The sequence below is a fragment of the Schistocerca gregaria genome, chromosome 3 (genome assembly GCF_023897955.1).
Source record: "Schistocerca gregaria isolate iqSchGreg1 chromosome 3, iqSchGreg1.2, whole genome shotgun sequence".
NCBI classification, from domain to species: Eukaryota; Metazoa; Arthropoda; class Insecta; order Orthoptera; family Acrididae; genus Schistocerca; species Schistocerca gregaria.
The window spans coordinates 228467999-228491022 of NC_064922.1; the positions used below are offsets into that span (position 1 = coordinate 228467999).

The 23024-nt window shown below is 39.6% G+C and overlaps 1 protein-coding gene across 1 annotated transcript in view; it reads right to left on the reverse strand.

The window, feature by feature from the left end:
* Positions 1-396: 396 nt before the first annotated feature.
* The window catches only part of LOC126353844 (E3 ubiquitin-protein ligase TM129), a 41006-nt gene continuing 18378 nt past the window's right edge, over positions 397-23024 (reverse strand). The window contains exons 3-6 of the mRNA XM_050002990.1: positions 21509-21739; positions 12790-12943; positions 12318-12463; positions 397-599 (exon numbers count right to left, since the gene is read on the reverse strand). Of these exons, the coding sequence (XP_049858947.1) occupies positions 485-599; positions 12318-12463; positions 12790-12943; positions 21509-21739 (646 nt within the window). The 3' untranslated portion in view covers positions 397-484. The remainder of the gene's footprint in view (positions 600-12317; positions 12464-12789; positions 12944-21508; positions 21740-23024) is intronic.

Here is a 23024-nt window from a genome sequence, read left to right on the forward strand (position 1 = left end):
CAGGGAGAGAGAATGGAGGAGATCGAGAGAGAGAGAGAGAGAGAGAGGGTGAGGAGGATATGGAAGAATGGAGGAGAAGGGGAAGACATTTTCCGAGAGAGGGGGCAGAGGATATGGACAAATGGAGGGGAGCAGGAGGAGATGGAGAGATACTGGGGAAATGGAGATAGGTAGAGTTTGGAGGATGATGTGGGCAGAGAGACAGACAGTGGAAGTGGGGGACAAAAGGAAGGGGCAGGAGGAGGTTTGTGAAATTTATGTGTTGAATGCATCTGCAGGGAAAAGTCTAATAAATATGTAGGTGTGTGTGTGTGTGTGTGTGTGTTTGTGTGTGTGTGTGTGTGTGTGTAAGACAGAGAGAGAGAGAGACTGTGAGGATTAAAAGAAACTACGATCTCGAACGAAAATTCTTTATTATGAAGATACACAATTACAAATATAAAAAAATCTGGTTAATCTTAAACATACAAAAATACTTTTATTGTCACTTTTGTATCATGCACACATCAAGGATACAAAATGTACTGCGACACAGAGGACAAGTGCACTTTGAACTCAGCCATGTTTCTGGATGCTGCTGATCCTGCCTTGAAGCAAACCTGAAAATATATCAGTGCTTCATTATCACAGTCTTCACTAAACATTACCTCATTGTTTGGTGCTGTTATAACATTCAAACATTCTGCTCCATCTGCTTAAATTTAAAAGAAATGCCTTAGTACTTTGGGACAGCTACATATATTTTCTATCACATTCAGGTGCAGAACAAGGCACGAACATGGTGCAATATGGTCATATGGCCTAAATAATACCTGCACCTACCTGTGGATGAAATGATGGATGCCACATGGGGCAACGTTGCAACAACCTAGGACAAACATTAGGAAAGGGGGGAAAAATGCGCAACTGTTTATTAGGTCATACACAACTGGTAACTGATTTTGGCAAGTTTGTGATGCTTGTCAAGGACTTTCTTTATCACATTTGACAGTTTAATTCCCAACTCAATCTTGTCCAAGTGACATACATTTCCTGATTGTATAAAATTGTGGAAATCATTGCAGTACAGCCTGAAACATACAGGAGTAGTATTTTTATAACATTCTCTTTAGGTTATTCTTCATATGACACTGTTGACCATTCTCCCCATCACAGTGGACAGAGCATTAAGTCACTAGTGGTGGGATGTAACTCACAACATCCCGTTCAGTGTCTCGCTTCATGATCTTAACTGCAGTGATACTGTTGCTTATTTTTTGATAGGTTGTTATTGGACATACAGCTCTCTAGCCTCAGGCAGCTCTTGTTTTACTTGGAGCACTTACATAATTTTGGACACTTTGAGATTTAACACATACTATGTACCAAACATAGCTGTAACCCTGCTCAGAACAGTTAAGCACCAGTCTGGCACACATATTTGGTGCTTCTACGTGCCTAGGTGTCTTAACTGGCACAATGATTTTTTTTTTACATAGTGGCAGGAGGTATGCCATGAGTCACAAATGTTTTACTTGATTATCATTATTACGTGGGACTGGACAAAGCTATTATGTTTCAGTCTTTGGAGTTTTCAATCAGCTCTCATTTGCTCTCTGTGGTTGTTCTTTCTTTTTTCAGTCAGTTTATCCATGGGCTTGTGCTGAATTCATTCGCTTGCAGAACTTCTCATTTGCAATTTTTTTTATCTTTATGAGCTTATGCTGAAAATGGCTGATGGATGTATTTGAGCCTTTTCTAAATCCTTTTTGACAATATGGATCCAGAGTGGATATTTGATGATAAAACTTTCACTGACATAAATAGGTTTTCAAGTCAAATGAAATGACCAAACTTTTTTGTCACCTAGTTATTAATATATGACAAAAGGTAGTTTCACAGATAAACTGAAAGTAACCATAGTCTTACCACTATACAACAAATGAGATCCAATGTGCTCCAACAAGTACAGACCACTTATCCTATTATCCATTTCTCAAAAGTTCTTGAAAAAATAAAATACCTTAGTTCTATGTCATATTTTGAAAGAAATGGCATCATAAACAGTAAACAGTTTCAATTCCAGAAAGAAGAGACAACAGTTTCAGCTGCTTTTGAATGTATAAATTTAATTTTAGTGGGATTCAATCAACACCAAAATCCTCCTGAAACATTTTGCGACTTATTGAAAGCTTTTGACCAAGACATTTTAATAATGGAAACTTGATCGCTACAGGATTAGGGGAACAGCTGCTAGTATCATTAAACCATAACTGCAAAACAGAAAACAACAGTAGAAATACAAGTCAAAAAAAGAAACATTCACCAAAATTCAAGAAATAAGTCATAGAGTGCCACGGGTTAGCATATTAGGACCCTGTTGTTCCTGATATAAACAATTTCATATTTGAAATATTATCTTGAAAGATAAAGTTAAGCAAACAATAAAACTATTGCTTGTACAGAGACCTTTCTATTCTGTCAGTGAATACAAATGAAATGCAAAAATTGGAAACAGATATATGATCTAATGGAATTAAAACGTGTCTAGGCAGACAGATAGAAAATTCATGACAAGTACTTATATTTGGCATAACAGAATTAAAATGTGTGTAGGTAGCTTGTATAGTAGAAACAAAATGTTTAATTATATATGGTATTATTATATTTATTAACTGATACACCTATATTATTTTGCAAAACTGACAATGCAAATACGTACTCGGATCTGATTCATATATGTACTGGATTTCAATTACCAGAGTCAGACACTCAAAATTTGTGGCACAGCTCACATTAAACTTATTAATCTGATGAAATACTGAGTTAATGTTCATGTGGGATGTGGGTGTTGCTGTTAGACTCGACCATGAAATAGGTAGCTACTGTTTACTTTGAATTGAAACATAAAAGCCCCACATGTATTATCATGAACATAAAGAGAATGCAGATATTTTTTTCATGTTTCATCATGATAAAGCAAGTTTCATCAGTGGTAACAAATCAGCACACAAAATCTTGTTCATTTCTCCTAAAATGGGACAAACATTGTTCTGATATGTCCATTCTCATGTGGTTTTGATTCAGCATCAAGACTCGTTATCTTGCAGGTCATTTTTTTCATTTTTAATTCTTCAGTTAAAATGTGATATACCCTTTCACACACTTTCAATTGCCAATCCTCCATGACCATTTTGTGCACTTTTGGAATGATTTCTGGAGTAGTGATACATCTTGGCCGACCACTGCACAGATCATCATCTAAGCTCTTCTGACCAAATTTAAATTCATTTGTCCACTTGGCAACAGTTGAGTATGAAGCAGCAGAGCCCCCCATGCTATTCAGGAAATCAGCATGAATGTCCTTTGCTTTCATACCTTTATTTATAGATTACTTAATCACTGCTCGAATCTTGATTTTTTCCATCTTTGCAAATCAATATGTGGCAATATGAGCCACATCACCGCCACAGCTGTCTTCTGAGAGCACTGGCCTTGCACATGTTTACAGGCAACAGTCCAATGAATATCACGTGAACAACTCATTGCACTAAAGCTGACCTCTCGTGGTGATTCTGAGAACTTCACAAACCACCCTCGTAGTATAAAAAAATTAAGTTGACAAACCCTCATATGACATGACATTTAACCATTCTACACACGAGATCTGAAAGGTGATAATAAGCAAAGAATATTATGCGAATGCTTGGTGCCTGTTCTTTCAGACATGTCCAAAGGAACAGACACCACAGAGAAACAGCAACTGTGATACATTATATCTAAACTGAAGGTGGAGGCGGGGAGAAAGGAAAGGAAAGGATCCCTGATTACACACACTCAGCGGTGATGAGTGAAAATGTGTACCTGACCGGGATTCGAACCTGAGGTCTCTTGCTTACTAGGCAGGGGCATTAAACACTCACACCATCTGGGACATAGTGTTATTGCAACTGTGTGGACTATCTAGGCACTCCCACTGAGCGCCACCTATCTGCAGTCCCTGTCCATTTGCTATATGTTCACTACTCTGAGCATGCCTGAAAGGACTGACACCATGCATTCATATAATTCATTTGCCTACATAAGCAATGGCACAACCTTCTTCAATGTAGATGCACAAGTACATCTGACCACCTGTGGGAATGCCAGAGTAGCTAGCACGAAGGAAATGGATGGGAACTGCAGATAGGTGGCGCCCAGTTGAGGTGCAGATCGGCGATGAGGCGTGCCCAGATAGTTCACCCAGTTGCAATAACACTATGCTACAGATGGCACAGTGATTAATGCATCTGCCAATTAAGCAGGAACTCTCGTGCTTGTTTGAATTCTGGTCTGGTGCACTTTTTGACTCTTCACTGCTGATTCTGCATAATGTCGCAATGCAGTTGACATCGGTAACACTTCCCTTTCCTTTCCCTTCTCCCTACCTCCACCTTCAGTTTAGATATAATGTATCGCAGCTGCGGATTTCATGTTGTGTCTGTTTTTATGGAGATGTCAGAAAGAACAGACACCGTGCATTCATATAATTGATTCGCCTAGATGGGCAATGGGTCCACAAACTTCAGGGTGCATGCACAAGTACATCTGACAGCCTGTGGGAATCTCAGAGTAGTGAGCACAGAGAAAATGGACAGGGTCTGAGGACAGGTGGTGCTTGGTGGGAGTGTGAATCAGCTTTGAGGCGTGTCGAGATAATCCGCACCATTGCAATAGTATTTTGCCCCCGATGGTGCAGTGGTTAACGACCTGCCTGGTAAGCAGGAGATCCCAGGTTCGAATCCCAGTCCAGTACAAATTTTCACTTGTCACCACTGATTCCTTATAGTGTCCCAATGCATCTGACATCAGAAATCCTTTCTCCTTTCCCACAACTCCACCTTCAGTTTACAAACAAAGCATAATTTCACAGAATACTGATGCAGCTGCTTGTACATCTTCATATAAAAGGCTTGTTGAATTTTGTCATACTGTTCCAAAAATAAATTCTGTAAAACTTACGTTGACCCTGAAAACTAAAATTTAGTAAAACTTGTTTCATCTTGAAACTAATTCAAAATTGGATGGCCTCTTCTTCCACTTAGCTACTCAACTACTCTTTGAAAAGCTGCTTATACTGGAGTGGCTGGAACAAGTCAGAGTGATTATTAGGCTCTTAAGACACTATATTATGGTCACAGGTGTTATTATATATGAACCTCACACAATAGAAAGTCCAGGATGGAATAATATTATGAAAAGGATAGATTGCTACTCACCAAATAGAGGAAGCGATGATCTGCACACAAACATAATCAAAAGACTGCTAAACATTTAAGCTTTCAGCCAAAAGGCCTTCTGTTTCCTTCACTCGATGTGGTTTGTGTGTGTGTGTGTGTGTGTGTGTGTGTGTGTGTGTGTGTGTGTGTGTGTGTGTGTGTTTTGCCTCTGAGCACTATGCGACTAAACTTCTGAGGTCATCAGTCACCTAGAACTTAGAACTAATTAAACCTAACTAACCTAAGGACATCACACACAGCCATGCCCGAGGCAGGATTCGAACCTGCGACCGGAGCTGTAGCTCGGCTCCAGACTGTAGCGCCTAGAACCGCACGGCAACTCCGGCCGTGTGTGTGTTTTCTCATCTTCAAAGAAGGCCTTTAGGCTGAAACTTTGAATGTTTATCAGTCTTTTCATTGTGGCTGTCTGCAGCTCAATGCTTTCTCTACATGGTGAGTAGCAATCTATCCTTTTCATATTACTATTATATAGAAACATTTATGACAAAATAATAATTTCATGTGGCTCAATGGCCAGATGCAAGTCTTACATGTGGACACCACTTCAGCAGGTTGTGTGTCCCTAGTCTACTCCAGTTATCCAACTGCGTAAAGGGTACATGAATCACATGTCATTTCTTGTGGCTCCTCACATCATGGAGAGGTGAAGGCTAGATTAAAGGTAGACCGATACTTTATTGGGTCCAACCAAGATTTGATCTCATGACCTCAGTTTCCAGGTACATTCTTTACCACTATACCAACAGGCCTGACAATATCTGTTATATGACAGATGTTACACTGAATAATTTATACTGTTTAGAAACAAATATAATTCGTCACTTCATATATTAAATTGGTGACCAGTGTGTTTATTTCGACGATTGTGGGTTATTTTCAGTAATTATTGATGTAGCTGGAATTGATGTACTCGTGGCATACTTCCCATATTGCTTACTCACAGAGCTTGATAGGTACCATAGAGAATGTTGTACATCCTAACTGTATCTAATTGTTTATGAACGATGATGTTTTCTGTTAAGAAAGCAGTGTTTATGTTGTGTGATCTGAGTATATTAGCAATTCTGTATGAGACTTTTGAAAGAATGATATGCAGGCATGGTTTTACATTTTCATTCCATGGTATTACTTTCAAATACTATACAAAATGAATAAGGGACATCAAATGGACATATATTATATTGCAGCCGCACGTATGTCCACATTGGTGCCAAGTTGTTCCAGCAGTCCCCAGCATATTTGTTGCTTGGCATTGCATTGCTTATGCCATGTCCTCCTGGCTGAGCTTCTTGATGTTGTGATAACTCTGGTGGCTGCCATAATTCGAACCTGCCTCCTGTCAGCCACAGACACCTAACAAATGTCATAGCAGGTGTCCACTTTTGGCTGAGATGATGGGCACTCCACTGACTTCCAACTGGCCTTGAGAGGCATGCGGCTGTGCCATTGAAGACTTGACGCATGCCTCACTGCTTTGCCAACATCCTGCTGGTAACTTTGAGTCTTTGGCAGACATCATTGGCAAAGCTCCTGCCTTCCATCAGTCATTTCACAAAACTACGATGCTTCCTCAGGCTGTTGGTATTCTTGGGTTTTGGGTAGCTACTGATGGTCGAGCTCCTGTCTCCCATTGGCTGCATATATCCTGCTTATGGTGCCTCGCAGTTTTCTGCTGTCTTGGACTCCTGTCGTCGGCCCTCCTGTTGCTCTTCCATGCCTTCTGTGTCTCTTCAGCATTTCCACACCCTACATCCATGGTACCCTCTATCAGGGGCATCACATTTTCAGCTCACAACTCTATTATGGGCAGCTGGGCATCGTGCTGTCTTTCTTTTCATTGGTGCCTTTTTTTGGTGTTGCCATGCTCCCATCAGTGGCACACCTGCTGTTTTTGGGCCTCCTTCCTAACCCTCCCATACTGTTTGTGAGTTTTTTCTGCTTGCCTTGGAGCTCTGGCCGGTAGCCAGGGCTGTCATCAGCCAAGCTTTTGATTCCCATGACTACCAATGCTCTTAAAATTCATCCTTTCCATGTCACTCACTTAGGCACACCTAGTGTTCCATCCATCCGCCCGCCGTGTGTCTCCTCTCCCTATTCTCTCTTTTCATTTTGGCTGAGGTGGTGCCATCATCTCCTCATAAGGGTGGGGGTGGAAGGGTGAAGGGTATTGTAACTGAGCCATTACAACCACTAATACTACCCCCGGCATCCTGTGCAATGTACAGAGGCTGGCCACAGGCATTTCCCTGTCAAAGATGTGAGTTTTCTCACTACACTGTGTGCCACTATAGCGGTGCTGTGACCACAGAACTGTTTTCCTCATCCACGATCCTGTAGCTAGACATATCTATGTCTGCACCAGCCACAGTAGTGCTACAATCATAGTTGTATGATACTGTGCATCTCAACCTGCCTGTCTTTACAGGCCTTGATGAGGCCACCTGCAGAAAGATCAGTCTCCCGCTTGGGGCAATTACACTGGTCACTTATGCCCCACCAGTCAGGGCCTTATAACTGCCTCACTGGCATTTCCACATTGCTGATGTACTTGGGGGCCTTCACTCTCATCAGTCCCAGATGCTTGCTGACATCGTCAACAGCTCAAAGGCTCTAGCCCCTTTACTTCACCAGCATTCTCGTGACTCAGGTGGTCTAGCTGGTGGAGTGTTGCCTCCTAGCTGCTGCTGATGCCCTCACTGGCCCATCGACTTTGCCACATCCAAGATGGTCACCTCTGATCAAGCACTGCCTAGCCAGCAGCTGCCAATGCTGACACTGGCTACCCACACTTCCAGCACCACTGGGTGCCAGCTGTACACATGCCACAGTGCTACTCTGTGTCTAGACCAGATAAAGAAGAGGCTTCAGTATTGTAATACCAGATGTTGTTATATCAAACAATGGAAAATCCAGGTTGGAATGTAACAATACCAGAGAAGGAAAGTTGCTACTCACCATATAGCGGAGATTCTGAGTCGCGATAGGGACAACAAAAAGATTCACACAATTAGTCTCAGAGAGCTGAAACCACACAGTTCTCTGAGACTGCAGATGTGTCTGCAAGTTGTAATTATGTGAGTGCGCATGTGTATGTGAGTCTACTGCTGACAAAGGCCTTAATAGCCGAAAGCTTTAATTATGTGAATCTTTTTGTTGTGCCTATTGCGACTCAGCATCTCCGCTATATGGTGAGTAGCAACTTTCCTTCAGATGTTGTTATATATTGTTAACCACTGGGCAATAAATCCTTACAGATGTCACTGCTATACTTCCTGTGTCCTTGCTGCCATGGTTTCAATATAAGGACAAAACGTTAGTAATCTGAAAAATTCATCTATCTGCTAAATGACTGAGTAGAAAGTAACTGCATTTCCTCACTAGTTTCCCTTCACAAAAATTTCTGATTCATTAATAAAAACAACTCAATAAGATCTTGAATAATCACCACTTAGCTGCCCTAGTGAAAAATTTATTTTGTTTGTTTGTTAGGCTGTGTGGATTTTTCTTGCCGATTCTTATAGTTCTTAAAAAATTTCTTAGGCCCGCTTGAGGAATCGTGGATTTATGCTTTCTAGATACCTTATGAATCATTAATTGTAGCAGTTATTCACAGACATGGAATGTTTGGTCCCATTCATGTTGAAACTTTAATATTGTGAATTAACAAGTACGTAATTTGCTCTCTTTCATGCTATTCATTGTGACTATAATAGTCAACAATTGAAGCAAACTTTTTTTTTTTTTTTATTTGATTTGGCTTCTAAGCTACAAAAGCAGTCTTTAAGTAAATGATTTACATGAGCAGCCAAGCAGTTACAAGGTGTACAACTTTGCGTCCACCGTTTTTTCTCAACAATTAGTTACACATGTAGCATTCAAAGCATTTTCCATCGCTGGCCACTACTTTCTCCCATCTTTTGGGCAGAGTACGAATCAGACATTGAAAAAATTGTTCATCTTTCGAAGCGAGCCACGAATCGATCCAATTTTTGACTTCTTCAAGAGATCAGAAGTGTTGGTCAGCCAGGCCATGCGCCATTGATCTAAACAGGTGATAGTCAGAGGGAGCAATGTCTGGAGAATACTGCGGGTGGGGTAGGACTTCCCATTTTAACGTTTCTAAGAATGTTTTGACCTCTTTTGCAACGTGGAGTCGAGCATTGTTGTGTTGCAAAATCACTTTATCGTGCCTCTCGCTGTGATGTGGCAAATTGTCTATTAATGCTCTGCTCAAACGCATTAATTGTGTTCAATAACGAGCACCTGTGATTGTTTCACTTGGTTTTAACACCTCATAGTACACGGTGCTGAGCTGGTCCCACCAAATGCAGAGTATGATCTTGGAGCTGTGAATATTCGGTTTGGACGTCTATATGGAAGCATGGTCAGGTTATGGTAATGAACCCATTTTTTGTGCCTGGTCACAAAGCGATGCAGAAATCCCTTCCGTTTTTACCTCTGAAGCAACTGTTCACAAACACACAAATGCCATTCAATGTCTCTTGGTTTCAGCTCACATGGGACCTAAGTTCCTTCTATCTGAATCACGCCCATAGCCATGGGACATTTTGAAGTGGCTTGCTGTGTAACTCCCACTAATCTTGCCAATTCTTCTTGAGTTTGACATGAGTCTTCACTCAGCAATATCTCCAGTTCTGCATCTTCGAAAACATTCTCTTTTCCACCACAATGCCGGTCTATGATGTTAAAATCACTGTTCTTGAAGCATTGAAACACTCACACCATGTTCTTTAACTAACAGCATGCTTACCATACGTACTTGAGAGCATCTGATGAGACTCGGCCACTGTTTTATTCATACTGAAACAAAACAGCAACACCTCTCGCAAATGACGAGAATTAGGCTCGTAAACTGACATTTTAAATCAAGAACAACTTTATGATGCAGACACAAACAGACTAATGCTTGAATGAAGTTATGTTGAGCGAGATCCAAGCTAACTGCCTGATGTCTGCAATCTGTTTCTTTAGACCGTTACTTACCTTTGTCGTCATCTATCAGCAAACGGCAAAAGCTAAGTTGTACGCCTTGTATTATTCAAAATGTCACATTGTCCCTAATGCAAGATGCTGTGTAGCTCTGTGATAAATTGTGCATGTTTCAAAATAATATAATCCAGGCAGTAGAGAGAGAGAGAGAGAGAGAGAGAGAGAGAGAGAGAGAGAGAGAGAGAGAGAGAGAGAGAGGAGAGGGGGGGGGGGGGGGGGGGAGGAGAGAGTGTTAGTCTGTTAGTTCCATGGAAAAACACAGTCCAAATGCTTAGCAACGAATTCAATACCAATATTGTTTCTGTGCTTACTGATCGCTTGTTCCTTATATTCCATCCACAACTTACCGCTATAGTATCAATATGTTTATGCATAATAGCAGTAGTGTGTACAATATAGCATTTTAACGGCTCAATAATGTCTATGACCTTCTCCAGCCACCCAATGTAAACTTCTGTATGATGAATAACTTTGAGGTGTTGCATGTTGTTGCTTGAGTCATGCCATCAAAGAGCTCTCACACTTGCCATCAAAAAATTCTGAAAATTAATTTATTTAAACTTTCCTGGCAAGAGATGATATTCCATCCCATTGCGTAGCTGTTACACTCAACAGAAATAATGCATCTGAAATGAGTGTGGAATACATAAAATAATGTAATAACAGCACTGAGTATATGAAGATGGCAGGGTATGGTTGAAATATGATGTGGTAAACTATACTGGAAATATAAAGTGATAGAAGACAAATATATGTACCAAGTTCCGTAAACATCCAAGTTTATTTGCTACAGTTTTAGCCTTTGAAGTGCCAGACAGAAGATGATGATCAGTGCACTACGCCCACCTTTAAGGCTTTTTACCTTCTCAATTGTTCTCACTGTCATCATCATCATCATAAAACACTAAAGGTGATGCCTTGTTGATGTAGCCATCCTTCTTCCCCCTCACACTCTGTAAAAACACAGCTGTTGCTGTTGCTGCTGCAGGTCACGGCACTGGTAACACTTTTTAATTTGGATATTCTGGAACTGCTTCTTCATTTTTTCACAGGTTTCTTCCTGCCAAGATGTTTTTAATGGAGCTGTTATGTCGAATTAAGTGTTCAAATAATTTAGTTTTTTTTTCTCTCTATCATGTTAATCAAGGTCCCCTTCTCTTTAATTTATTTAAGATTGGCTTTTAGTCCAGGAAGTTTTCATGACTCATCTCCATATCAACATCCACATCTTTATTGCTTCTGTTTTTCTCTCTTCTTTTTTACCCCCAGAATACACCCTTCTCGCAGCTTAAATGGTCCAAATAATCACTCTGACAAATTTTCTTTTTGTTTCTATTTAGGGTGCTTGTTTTTTAGTAAATTGCTCTCATTTCTGAATGTTTCTTTAGCCACTGCAATTCATGTTTAATGCCCACTATACTTCTGTTGTCATCTGTTGTTGTACTTGCAAATTAGCAAAATTCATTTACTTACACTAGCATTTGATTTCCTGTCTCAATGTTAGCTGTTACTTGTCTTTTCAATTTGACTATCACCATTAGTTTAGTCTTGTTGACATTTATTTTCAGTTTGTGGCTCTCTGAGGTGTTGGCAACAATTTTTAACATACTGTGCCTGTTCTTTTCAGTCTGTTAAAAGTACTATTTCATCAGCAAATCAGATGCAATGCATTTATTTACCACTGATTTTGATCCCTTTGGTGTTACTTTTCATTGTTTGTATTGCACTGTTTATGAGTAAATTAAATGAACAAGGAGAGAGAGAGCAGCATGTTGGACACCTTTCATTAGCGTAGTCTCTTTCTTAGTGCCACTGATATCTGTTTCTGTACTCTGGTCTTTGTGTAGATGGAGACTCAATCCTTTATCTCTCCAGCACTAGGTGATAAATTTCACAGTTTATTAAACTCACATGTTACTAGCTATTACTAGAGCATTCATTCTCCACAGAGGAGAGACAGAGATAGATAGACACACAGACAGACAGCCAGACAGACAGAGAGCAATGACTATCTCAGTGGAAAAGAAGCATAGGAACAAAATGACTTACCATCGGCCCATACAATCCACACACCACATAGGTCGGCAGTAACATACTGAACACGCACCAGGTGCTGATGTATTTTCACAATGTCTTTCAAGTTTCACATTTGATGGTATCTGCATACAGCCAGCACAAGGTTCCAGTTCCTGTTGCTAAAAGTGAAAACAATAGCTCAGGTTTATATATAATCTGCAAAAGAGGGAATATCAGTCTACTTCAAAGCAGTCGTGTTCATTACAGACAACAGTAATCCATGTGTGAGTAATTTATAAAGTACTAATGTGCACCTAATGAAGCGCTGTCTGTATACACTGTTGCAGGCAATGAAAACAAGTATTTTCAAAATTATTGTACAGTCATAATTTTAACAGCAAACTCTCAGTACAAGGTAGAGCACACATAAAATGTTCCAGGCTACAGAGGACTGTTTCACAGTGATTAACTGTAGTTTCTGGAAACAATAATCAAGCTGATTTACCTCATCAATCCTATGACGGGGATTCTGTGCAACAAGTTCACGGAAAGTTTCTAAGAACTGATCACTCAGGGAGCGGAACAAGGTAACATTTTGCAGAACTGTTATTGGACGACTAATCTTGTCTTGCAAATCACGGAAGTCTGTTGATTCTAACCTGTGAAAAATTTGCAATAAAGGGATAAGTTATAATCAAAAGAAAGCAGCTGAAAACAAAACATCAAATTCTTGAATATGTGGGAAACAATTCAATTGGCTGATGGAAATGAAAAGGATGTGGTAGGAAAAAATGTAAATAATACAAGAGGCAGCACAAAGAGAGGACATAAATAAGAGCTGATTCTTAATGTGCTCTATACATGGCCTCATCAAAATTAAATCAAAGTTGAATCACAACCTTGGTCAACAACATTTAAGAAAACATTTTTTTTAAATATCTGGGGATTTTCAGTTTTCCATCTAATGCAACCTGTTATAGATTTTTAAACAAGAATATAAAACTCCATTCTGAACCTTACATAGACATGCATACTCTACCTGGAAATCATTTTTACTTCTAATACTGTGGTTGTGAACTGCACAGTTCATCCAAAATTCCATTCAAAATTCACTCTTATAACTAACTGCAAATACGAATTGGGGAATATACGAGGTCTGTTCAAAAAATTACGGAACATTCATAATTTTCCGCTAATGATGAGTTAAAGTGCAATTTGGTTGCCATTCCTGCACACACCTGTGTTTAATGTGTAGCTGCTGGAATTTCATTATTGTACATGTGTTAGTTATTGTGCACTGCTGTATTGAGTAGAAAATTGTGTTGTACAGTTTGCGAATTTCGATGGCAGGGATAGGCGAGCAATGCACCTGCATTAAGTTTTGCATGAAACTCAAGAAAACCTTTACAGAGACACACCAAATGATGCAGGAAGCCTATAGCGGTGGGTGATTAAGCCACTCAGGGTTAAAAAATAGCTGGACGGAAGTTAAAGATGATCCTCATTCAGGACATCCTAACACTCATGTCCATCCTAACACTCATGTCAGGAATGTCAATGAAATTGTATGTGCCAATTGCAAACCGTCTGTCTGAGAGATTGCAGAGAATGTAACCCTTCAGTTGGATCATGTCACGAAATCCTGACAAAGCATCTTGGAATGCATCGTGTTGCTGCCAAGTTTGCCCCATGGCTCATGAGTCAAAGCAACTTTTGCCTCACAATCTGTGACAGCTCTTGGAATGAGCAAATGAGAACCAGATTTTCCTTACGAGAATCACAACTGGAGATGAGACGTGGATCTACATTTGTGACATTGAGACCAAATTTTAATCTTTACAATGGGTCGGGAAAGGTTCTCCAAGACCAAAAAAGCTTCCCAGGTCAGATCAAATGTCAAAGTCATGCTGATCGTTTTGAAGGATTAGTTCAACATGAATTCATACCACAAGGACAAACTGTTAATCGATGGTACTATTGGGATGTGTTGCAACTGCCTGCATTCAATGTGACAAGGAAAATGCCTGGCCCTGCAGACTTTTTTCTAATTTCCGAAGTTGAAAACCCCATTGAAAGGACAAATATTTGCAGCAATAGATGAGATAAAAGAAAATTTGCAGACAGTGCTTTGAGCAATGTAGCAAGAGGCACACCAAGACTGCTTCCGGAAGTGGAAACAGCATTGGGAGTGGTGTATCAATTGTGCAGGAGAGTATTTTTTTGAAGGAGACCATGCACAATAAGTAAAATGTGAGTGTAGAAAAATTTTATGGACAAAGTTCCAGAAATTTTTGAACAGACCTCATATGTATTGGCTCTTAAATATAAGAATCCTTCACCCCCTGAAGAGGTTTCTGCAAGATGTTCCGCTTTACTCTTAATACATTTTTAAGGCACCCTCCTTCTTTCCCCTTAGCTTCACTGCCCCAAAAGTTTATGCCGTGGGGTAGTAATGAGTGAAAGCTGGCAAAATATGCTAGCAATACTGACAGCACGCCATCCCAATCACAGACAGTGCAAAACATCCAGAACTGAGCTATTTGGTTAACTTATCCACATACTGGTGCCATCTCAGTTTATTAGTCATCTGGATGCTCAGGATATTTATACATGGGGCCTTATCCCATATGTGCCTGTTGATATCTACTTCTGGTAATGTAAGTCATTTTAATTTTGTTTACAACTGAATAACATGAGTCTTTGTGTGACTAAATGGTAAACTGTTTGCTGTGAACCAGTTGTAAGCTTGTTCCATTATTCTCCTGGCTACATCTGGTATATGTTTGGGATCTTTATTGTCATGCTATTAGGGGGACAGGATCCACCAATTATTTGTAAAACTCTACAGTCAATGCTTTTGCAATGGAGTCACCTTTCAAGACAATAATGTAACAGCACACTGTGTGTACCTTGTGAACACTTACTTCCACAGAAGGCAAAAATCAACCAAATGGAATGTGTTGTATCTGCTGAAAAGAACCCAACTGAGCATGTCCAGGACCAATTGAAAATTCACAGGAACCCACCATTTGCAAGACGGCATCTGTTAAAGCATGGGATAGGCTAAAGCAGTAATGTCTCGACCACCCTGTGGGCAGAATCTAAAGGAGGATCCAAGCATATTATAATAAGTGGGGTGGAGCAACACAACAGAGAATGTTACCCAGTACCAGATTTTGATTTTCAGAGATATGCATAGTGAAACAGACAATCTTTATTTTGGTAATTGGTTTGTTTTTATTTCAGAGTAAAGTTACTTCTTTAGGTTCATAGTTCTTTGCTTCCCTGCTCCATTCAAATCAAAGCCTACACACGTTCCTGGTGGTGCAAAATTAATTTTGAGCAGTTCACATGATGCTGTGCAACACTTATCTGTATTATCCAAAGTATGATAGGGTAATGGAAACTGGCAGTTGGCAAGAAGGCAGCTAGGAGGAGGAGGTATTCATATAGTTGTGCTTTACATATATGTAATAGATTTGACCAACTGTCAGAGTTGAGTGGAGAGGAGCCTCTTGTAGGTGTAGGAAACATACAGCAGTTAGGAGGTCTAAGTCAGTTACAAAGCCTAACAGAAAGAAGAAGGTTCTGCTACTAGGTAGTTCACACGGCAGAGGTGTGGGCCAGCAGAAGTGCTGTTGAGTGGGTACCAGGTCATCAGCATTGTGAAGCATAGTGCAGGTTTGGCTCAGGTGACTGGCAGCATAGGGAAGTAATGTAGGAACTTTACGAAGGAAGATCAGGTACTGACAGTGGGTGGAGCAGGGAATATTCTTGATAGGGATGGGGAATATGATGTAGGTGGTGACCTGGTAAAGATAGCTACTCCAACTAGTGGCACTGATGTGCATTTCGTGCAACTGTTTCAGTGTCATGATTGGTTTCATCTTAATGTGGCTGTTAGGCTTGTTAACATGGGGCTCGAGAAGGCATTGATGGCAGAGGGCATGGATCACAGTGCAGTGGTGCTGGCTGAGTCTATTAGTAGATTGGTTTTGACTGGGCATGCCTGCACCTCAATAGGTATGGAAAGGTGAGGCTGGCAAAGCTTATAGGTGGCAGTATAGTGAGTGGTGGTGATGGGATCACTCGTGGAAAAATTCCTGTAGTATTTGGAGTTACAGCTGTGCCTAATTTAGGTTGAAGTCAGCCAATAGGTGTACCTGCTTAAAGGAAGTCTCTCTAAAAAATCACCTTCAGAGGACGCCACATTTCCAAGTATAGAAGGAATTAGCATATTTCATCAAAATATAAGAGGTATTAAAGATAAAGTTAGTGAACTGCTTATAGATGTTGACTCTGAAAATATTGGTATATCAGAGCACCACTTAAATAATTTGACAATTCAGAGGCTTCCTTTACCAGGATACAGGTTAGTTGGCTGTTTTTCAAGGAGTTCCTTGCACAGTGGGGGAGTGACCATATACGTAAAAAGTAGTATTCCATTTGAGTCCATAGACGTATCATGGCACTGCATTGAATAGTTATTTGAATGTTGTGCAGGGGCAGTTGAATTTAGTGAAACTAAACTTCTATTTTTTGTTGTTTATAGGTTTCCTAACTCTGACTTCAGAGCATTTCTGCACAAGCTAGAGAGGGTTCTTCATTCACTTTGTAGGAAGTACCAGAAATTAGTTATAGGAGGTGATTTCAATATTAATTTTGTATATGGTTGTGCAAGAAAAAGGATGTTGGTATATCTAAATTCATATGATCTGATGCAGACTGTATTTTTTCCAACTAGGGTGCAGGGGAACAATAGCACAGTCGTACAAAATATTTGTATTCATTCTTCATTACTAGATGGGCAGTCTGTTAGTAAAAGGGTGAATGATGTTTCAGACAATGATGCACAAATTTTAACACTAAAAGACATTTGACTCAAACAAATGCCACATATAATTACAAACTGTGTAGGAAAGTTAATCCATTGGCAATAGAGACTTTTTTTAAACCTCATAAAGAGTGGCAGGATGTTTATAGTGCCGATAACATAGATAACAAATACAATGCTTTCCTTAACACATTTCTCATGCTCTTTGAAAGTTGCTTTCCATTAGAACATTCTGAATAGGGTACTAGCAGTAAAGGCAGCCTACAAAGTGGGAATTATATCAAAATGTTAGAAGTAGCCACAATCAAGGTACAGTAGCCCATTACAAACAGTACTTTAAGGTGCTTAAAAACATTATTAGGAAGGCAAAGAGTATGGGGTATGCAAATAGAATAGTTAATTCACAGGATAAAATTAAAACCATATGGTCAGTTGTGAAGGAAGTGTCTGGTCAGCAGCACAAAGTCGACGATATAAAGTCAGTTTGTAGTAAAAATATGTCAGTTAGTGATAAATCAGATACATGTAGAGTATTTAACAATCATTTTCTGAGCATTTCTGGTGAAATAAATAAAATTTTAATTTCTATAGGGAATCATATAACTCTCTTGGCATATGCCTTTCCGAAATTGATGTCTGAAATACTCCTCTGTGGCACAGACAAGGGAGAGATTGAGTCAATAATTAAATCACTGAATACTAAGGACTCTCATGGATATGATGGAGTGGGCAGCAGAATACTAAAGTACTGTATGGCAACATGTTAACTCTGCATTTAGCCTTATTTGTAATTTTTCCTTTAGGAATGGTGAGATTCCTGAACGAATGAAACACTCAATAGTAAAGCCACTTTATAAAAAGGAAGAAAGGGATAATGTAGACACTTTTAGACCTGTTTCTATGCCATCAGTGTTTCCTAAAGTTATTGAAAAGACTGTGTATGTAAGGATAATTGATCATTTTATATCACACAGTTTGCTATCAAATATACAGTCGTTTAACAACTGAAAATGCTATACTCTCTTTTCTCTGTGAGGTACTGGATGGTTTAAACAAATGGTTTAGAATATTAGGCATATTGTTTTATTTAACTAAGGTGTTTGATTGTGCTGATCACAAAATATTTCTCCAGAAGCTGGACCATTTCGGACTATGGGGAGTAGCTCACACTTGGTTCACCTCTTACTTCAGCAACAGATAGCAAAAGATCATTATTCACAGTGTTGAGAAAGGCTGTGATGTGGGGTCTGAATGGGCTATGGTCAACTAGGGGGTGCCCCAGGGATCAGTCTTGGGGCCACTCCTGTTCCGTATTTATATAAATGACAAGCCCTCTAGTTTTACGGGGAGCTCTAAAATATTTCTGTTTGCTGATGACACTAACTTGATAGTACAGATTGTTGTGTGCAATATTGGCTCAGTTTCAAATAGTGCAGTTCATAACATAAGCTTGTAGAAAATAAACTAAGTCACAACAAGACTCAGTTTTTACAGTTTCTAACACACAATCAACAAAAATCAATGTTTTAATTTCACAGAATGGGCTAATGATTAGTGAACCTGAACAGTTCAAATTTCTAGGTGTTCAGATAGTTGGTAAACTGTCGTGGAAGGCCCACATTCACATTCAGACTTAAAGCTGCCATTTTTACTACTCGGACAGTACCTGAAATAAGTGATCGTTCGACACAAAAATTAGTCTACTTTGCTTATTTTCATTCGCTTGTGCTTGGGGTATCTCTTCCCATTCTAAAAGGATATTTTTGGCTCAGAAACAGGTAGTTCGGGCAATAAGTGGCGTAAGGTCACGAATCTGTTGTCGACCCCTGTTCAGTAGTCTGGGTATTTTGACGTTGGCCTCTCGATACATATATTCTTTACTGTCATTTCTTATTAACAATATCAGCTTATTCCCAAGAATAAGCAGCTTTCACTCAATTAATACTCGGCAGAAATCAAACCTGCATTTGGATCGGACTTCCTTAACTGAAGTGCAGAAAGGTGTGCAGTATACTGCTGCATCATCCATTATCAATAAGCTACCACAAGAATTCAAAAATCTTAGCAGTAATCCACGGGCTTTCAAATCGAAACTGAAGAGTTTCCTTTTAGGTCACTCCTTCTATTCTGTAGAGGAGTTCCTTGGAAAATTAAGCTGAGTCTTATGTTGTATTGTTGAATGTGTTTACTGAAACTTACGGAGTGATTTTTTTTTTTTTTTTTTTTTTTTTTTTTGGCTCATAAACATTTTATTTTTATCTGTTATTATTTGTACGTAATAAAATTCATGTACTGACCTGTTTTATGACCTTGGAGATTTGGTCCTACAGAACTAAACATGTAAGTAAGTAAATAAATAAATAAATAAATAACAGTGTCAGCAGCAACGGAGTAACTTAGAAAATAGACAAACAGCTATCAATACTGCTCACAGAAACAATATGAAATCACCAACAATGGCAAAGTTTGGCTGAATGGCATGGATTAAAGCATATTCTGTGGGGGACATTATGCAGGACTGTAAAAGAGCAAATTTTGGCTCTGGATCAATTGTGTGAAGTGCTTCTTGGCGAATCTCTAATGTATTCAATAGAAACCCAGTCTGGAAAGCACACTGGTCGTGGTGTTGAACTGATTTTCTCTTCTTAAAGCTTGTTGTCCAACAGCAGAGCCCTATGAGGATGATCTATGTTGTCTGCTATACAGTAAGACTCCTTAACACCATCAGTGTACGACAAAAACTTGTAAGCAGATGTCATATAAGCATCTTTGAACCATCAATGAAGCGTTTCGGATGACGTGATGTTTTGTATGGCTTCCTCTGGTCAATCCCACCACCTCTTTAACAACTGAATAGTCAGATATTCTGTGAACATATATGCAGATGTTTCATATTCACACTATCATCAGACATAAATAAGTTAATGTTGAATTCTGACACTATATATATGGGTTCTCAGCCATAAAGTCCCTCTTCAGATACATTACTGCCATAAGGTAAATACACTGACTGACATAAAAAGTAAAACACCCAGAAGCGATGAAGAAATGAAAGAAAATTTGTGGGTTGAGAGGGTATGTGATTTTATGTCAGTGATTACAAAATCAAGTCAAATTTACAAAGAACGTGGCACTATGAGCCTGATTACCAGGATGTCATTGCACCCCCTCTGGCCTGGATGTATACACTGGTTCAGTTGGGAATGGTGTCATAAAACACATTATATCATCTCCTGAGGCGAGCTGGGCCACAACTGCTGTAACTGGCCTTTGATATCCTAGATACTACCACGGGGATGGAGTTGACATTTGAGTTGGCCCCAGGCGTGTTATGTCGAAGATATCTGGAGATTCTGCTGGCCCTGAGTATCTCAACTTCATTCGGACTGCTCACAGAGACATGTGCCACATGTGGAAGGACATGGTCCTGTCGGAAACTAACACCACAATAGTGTCACAAGGGAGATAATACACAAGGAATCAAGATGTCCGCAACCTACAGTTGTGCCATCAGAGCATAGCATCGTGACACTAGAAGTACATCACTTTACCTCTCCAAAGCATTGGGAGAATGGGACCTCTCTCCAGGTCACCACCATACTCACTGACAATGGTCTTCCAGAGTAGTTCAAAACCAGGATTCATCACTGAATACAATGCAACACCATTCACCAGCAGTCCATGCTTCCCAGTCGTGGCACCATTCCAAATTCAGACACTTGTGTTGTGGTAGCATACACACGGGATGGTAATTCTCTAGTCCGGCCATTGGTAGTCTCTGACCAATAGTACTGAATGACACAGAATGTTGGAGGGAGTCCATTATTTGTTCTCAGATGGCAGGTGCATATGTGAATTGGTTACGGTGTGCCTGGTGCACAACACAGTGATATTCCCTTGTGGTAGTCAGATGTGGTCAACTAGAACCTAGGTGATGAGTCTGCCAGCCATCATGTTCCCATGCTGCCCGACATTTGGCCACTGTCACATCTGGATGCTCCATAAATCTGGATACTGCAAGATTTGACCAGGTCTGCCAAATGTAGACCTAGAATGAGGCACCTTTTGAACTTTGTCAAGTGCTGCTATTGCTGTCTCACATGAGTATGCAGCATGTCCTTGTCCTTAACAATGATCACTCAACATCTGATGCAGTTCACACCCTTTGTATATCCTACCTGGTAACAACACTAACATGAACAACACTACCACACTCCGGTGGGCATTCTAACAGTCACAGTGAATTTCTGATTGAGTGTTTATACAGACATCCTCCATTTCTTCTGGGTGCTTCACTGTTTTTGTAAGTAGTGTGTATTAGCCCTTGTTACTGTAAGGCAATGACAAATGACAGAAAGTGCTTTGCTTATATATTAGAACTCTTACTTGCCTTATTGTGAATGATGGCACAAACTGTCTTGTAGGACGAACTTCAATGTTTAAGAATTGTGTCCCAATAGGACTTTCAGGAGCAATGTGATGAGTGTCACTGCTACACACAATCAAGGCTGTGTCACTCTGGTGGGCACAGTCCATACCATATGGTCGCACCCAAAAAACCCAGTTGTCTGTTGCCACTACCTTGGTCACGGGACTTGTTTGCACACAGAATTTATCTAACCTGAAAAGAGCACAATATAGTGAAAAACATACATTGCGCATAATTGCTAGGCGTAGCTAATGGTGTACATTTTAATTTACTTTTGGATTAGTAGTGTTTGTGTGATTTTACAAAACACAGTTCTGTTGAAACTACTTTATTGTCACCAGTAGTGAACACCATTAAGAAGTAAATGTACAGGAAGTGAGAATAGCAACTCCACGATCTACAAAGATACTTCTAGAAGATGCATGTTTATTTACTTCACACAATATTCATACTGCTTGTTTCAGGTGAATAAACCCTTTGTTTACTTTTAGTGCTCTGCACCAGAAAATGATTCCATATGGCAAAATGGAGTGAAAATAGGCAAAATAAGCTAAATTTCTTATCTTTGGGCCAAATCAATTACAAATACTTTTAAGAGCAAAACATCCTAGACTGAGCTTTTTGATTACTTTACCGTTTTATTGATTCCCTTGTAACTTGTCCAGTTTCACCCCCCAAAAATTTATTTTCTATCCTCGAAGAAGCAGGTGCTGACAGGTGTGAAAACTATTGAACTATTAGTTTAATACTAACATGAATCCTTTACAGAAGAATGGAAAAATTGGTTGAAGCCAACCTCGGGGAAGATCAGTTTGGATTCCAGAGAAATGTAGGAACATGCGAGGCAATACTGATCCTATGGCTTCTCTCAAAAGATACGTTAAGGAAAGGCGAATCTACATTTACAACATCTGTAGATATAGAGAAAGCTTTTGACAATGATGACTGGAATACTCTCTTTCAAATTTTAAATGTGGTGGGGTAAAATAAAGGGAGAGAAAGTCTATTTACAATTTGCACAGAAACCAGACGGCAGTTATAAGAGTTGGAGGGCACGAAAGGGAAGCAGTGGTGGAGAAGGGAGTGAGACAGGGTTGTAGCCTATACCCCATGTTACTCAATCTGTATATTGAGCAAGCAGTAAAGGAAGCAAAAGAAAGATATGGAGTAGAAATTAAAGTCCAGGGAGAGGAGAAAAAAACTTTGAGGTTTGCCAATGACATTGTAATTCTGTCAAAGACAGCAAAGGACTTGGGAAGCAGTTGAATGGAGCAGATAGTATTTTGAAAGGAGGATATAAGAAGAAAATCAACAAAAGCAAAATATGGATAATGGAATGTAGTCAAATTCAATCAAATCATGTTGAGGAAATTAGATTAGGAACTGAGACATTTAACGTAGCAGATGAGTTTTGCTATTTGGGAAGCAGAATAACGGATATAAAATGTAGATTGACAATGGTAAGAAAAGGATTTCT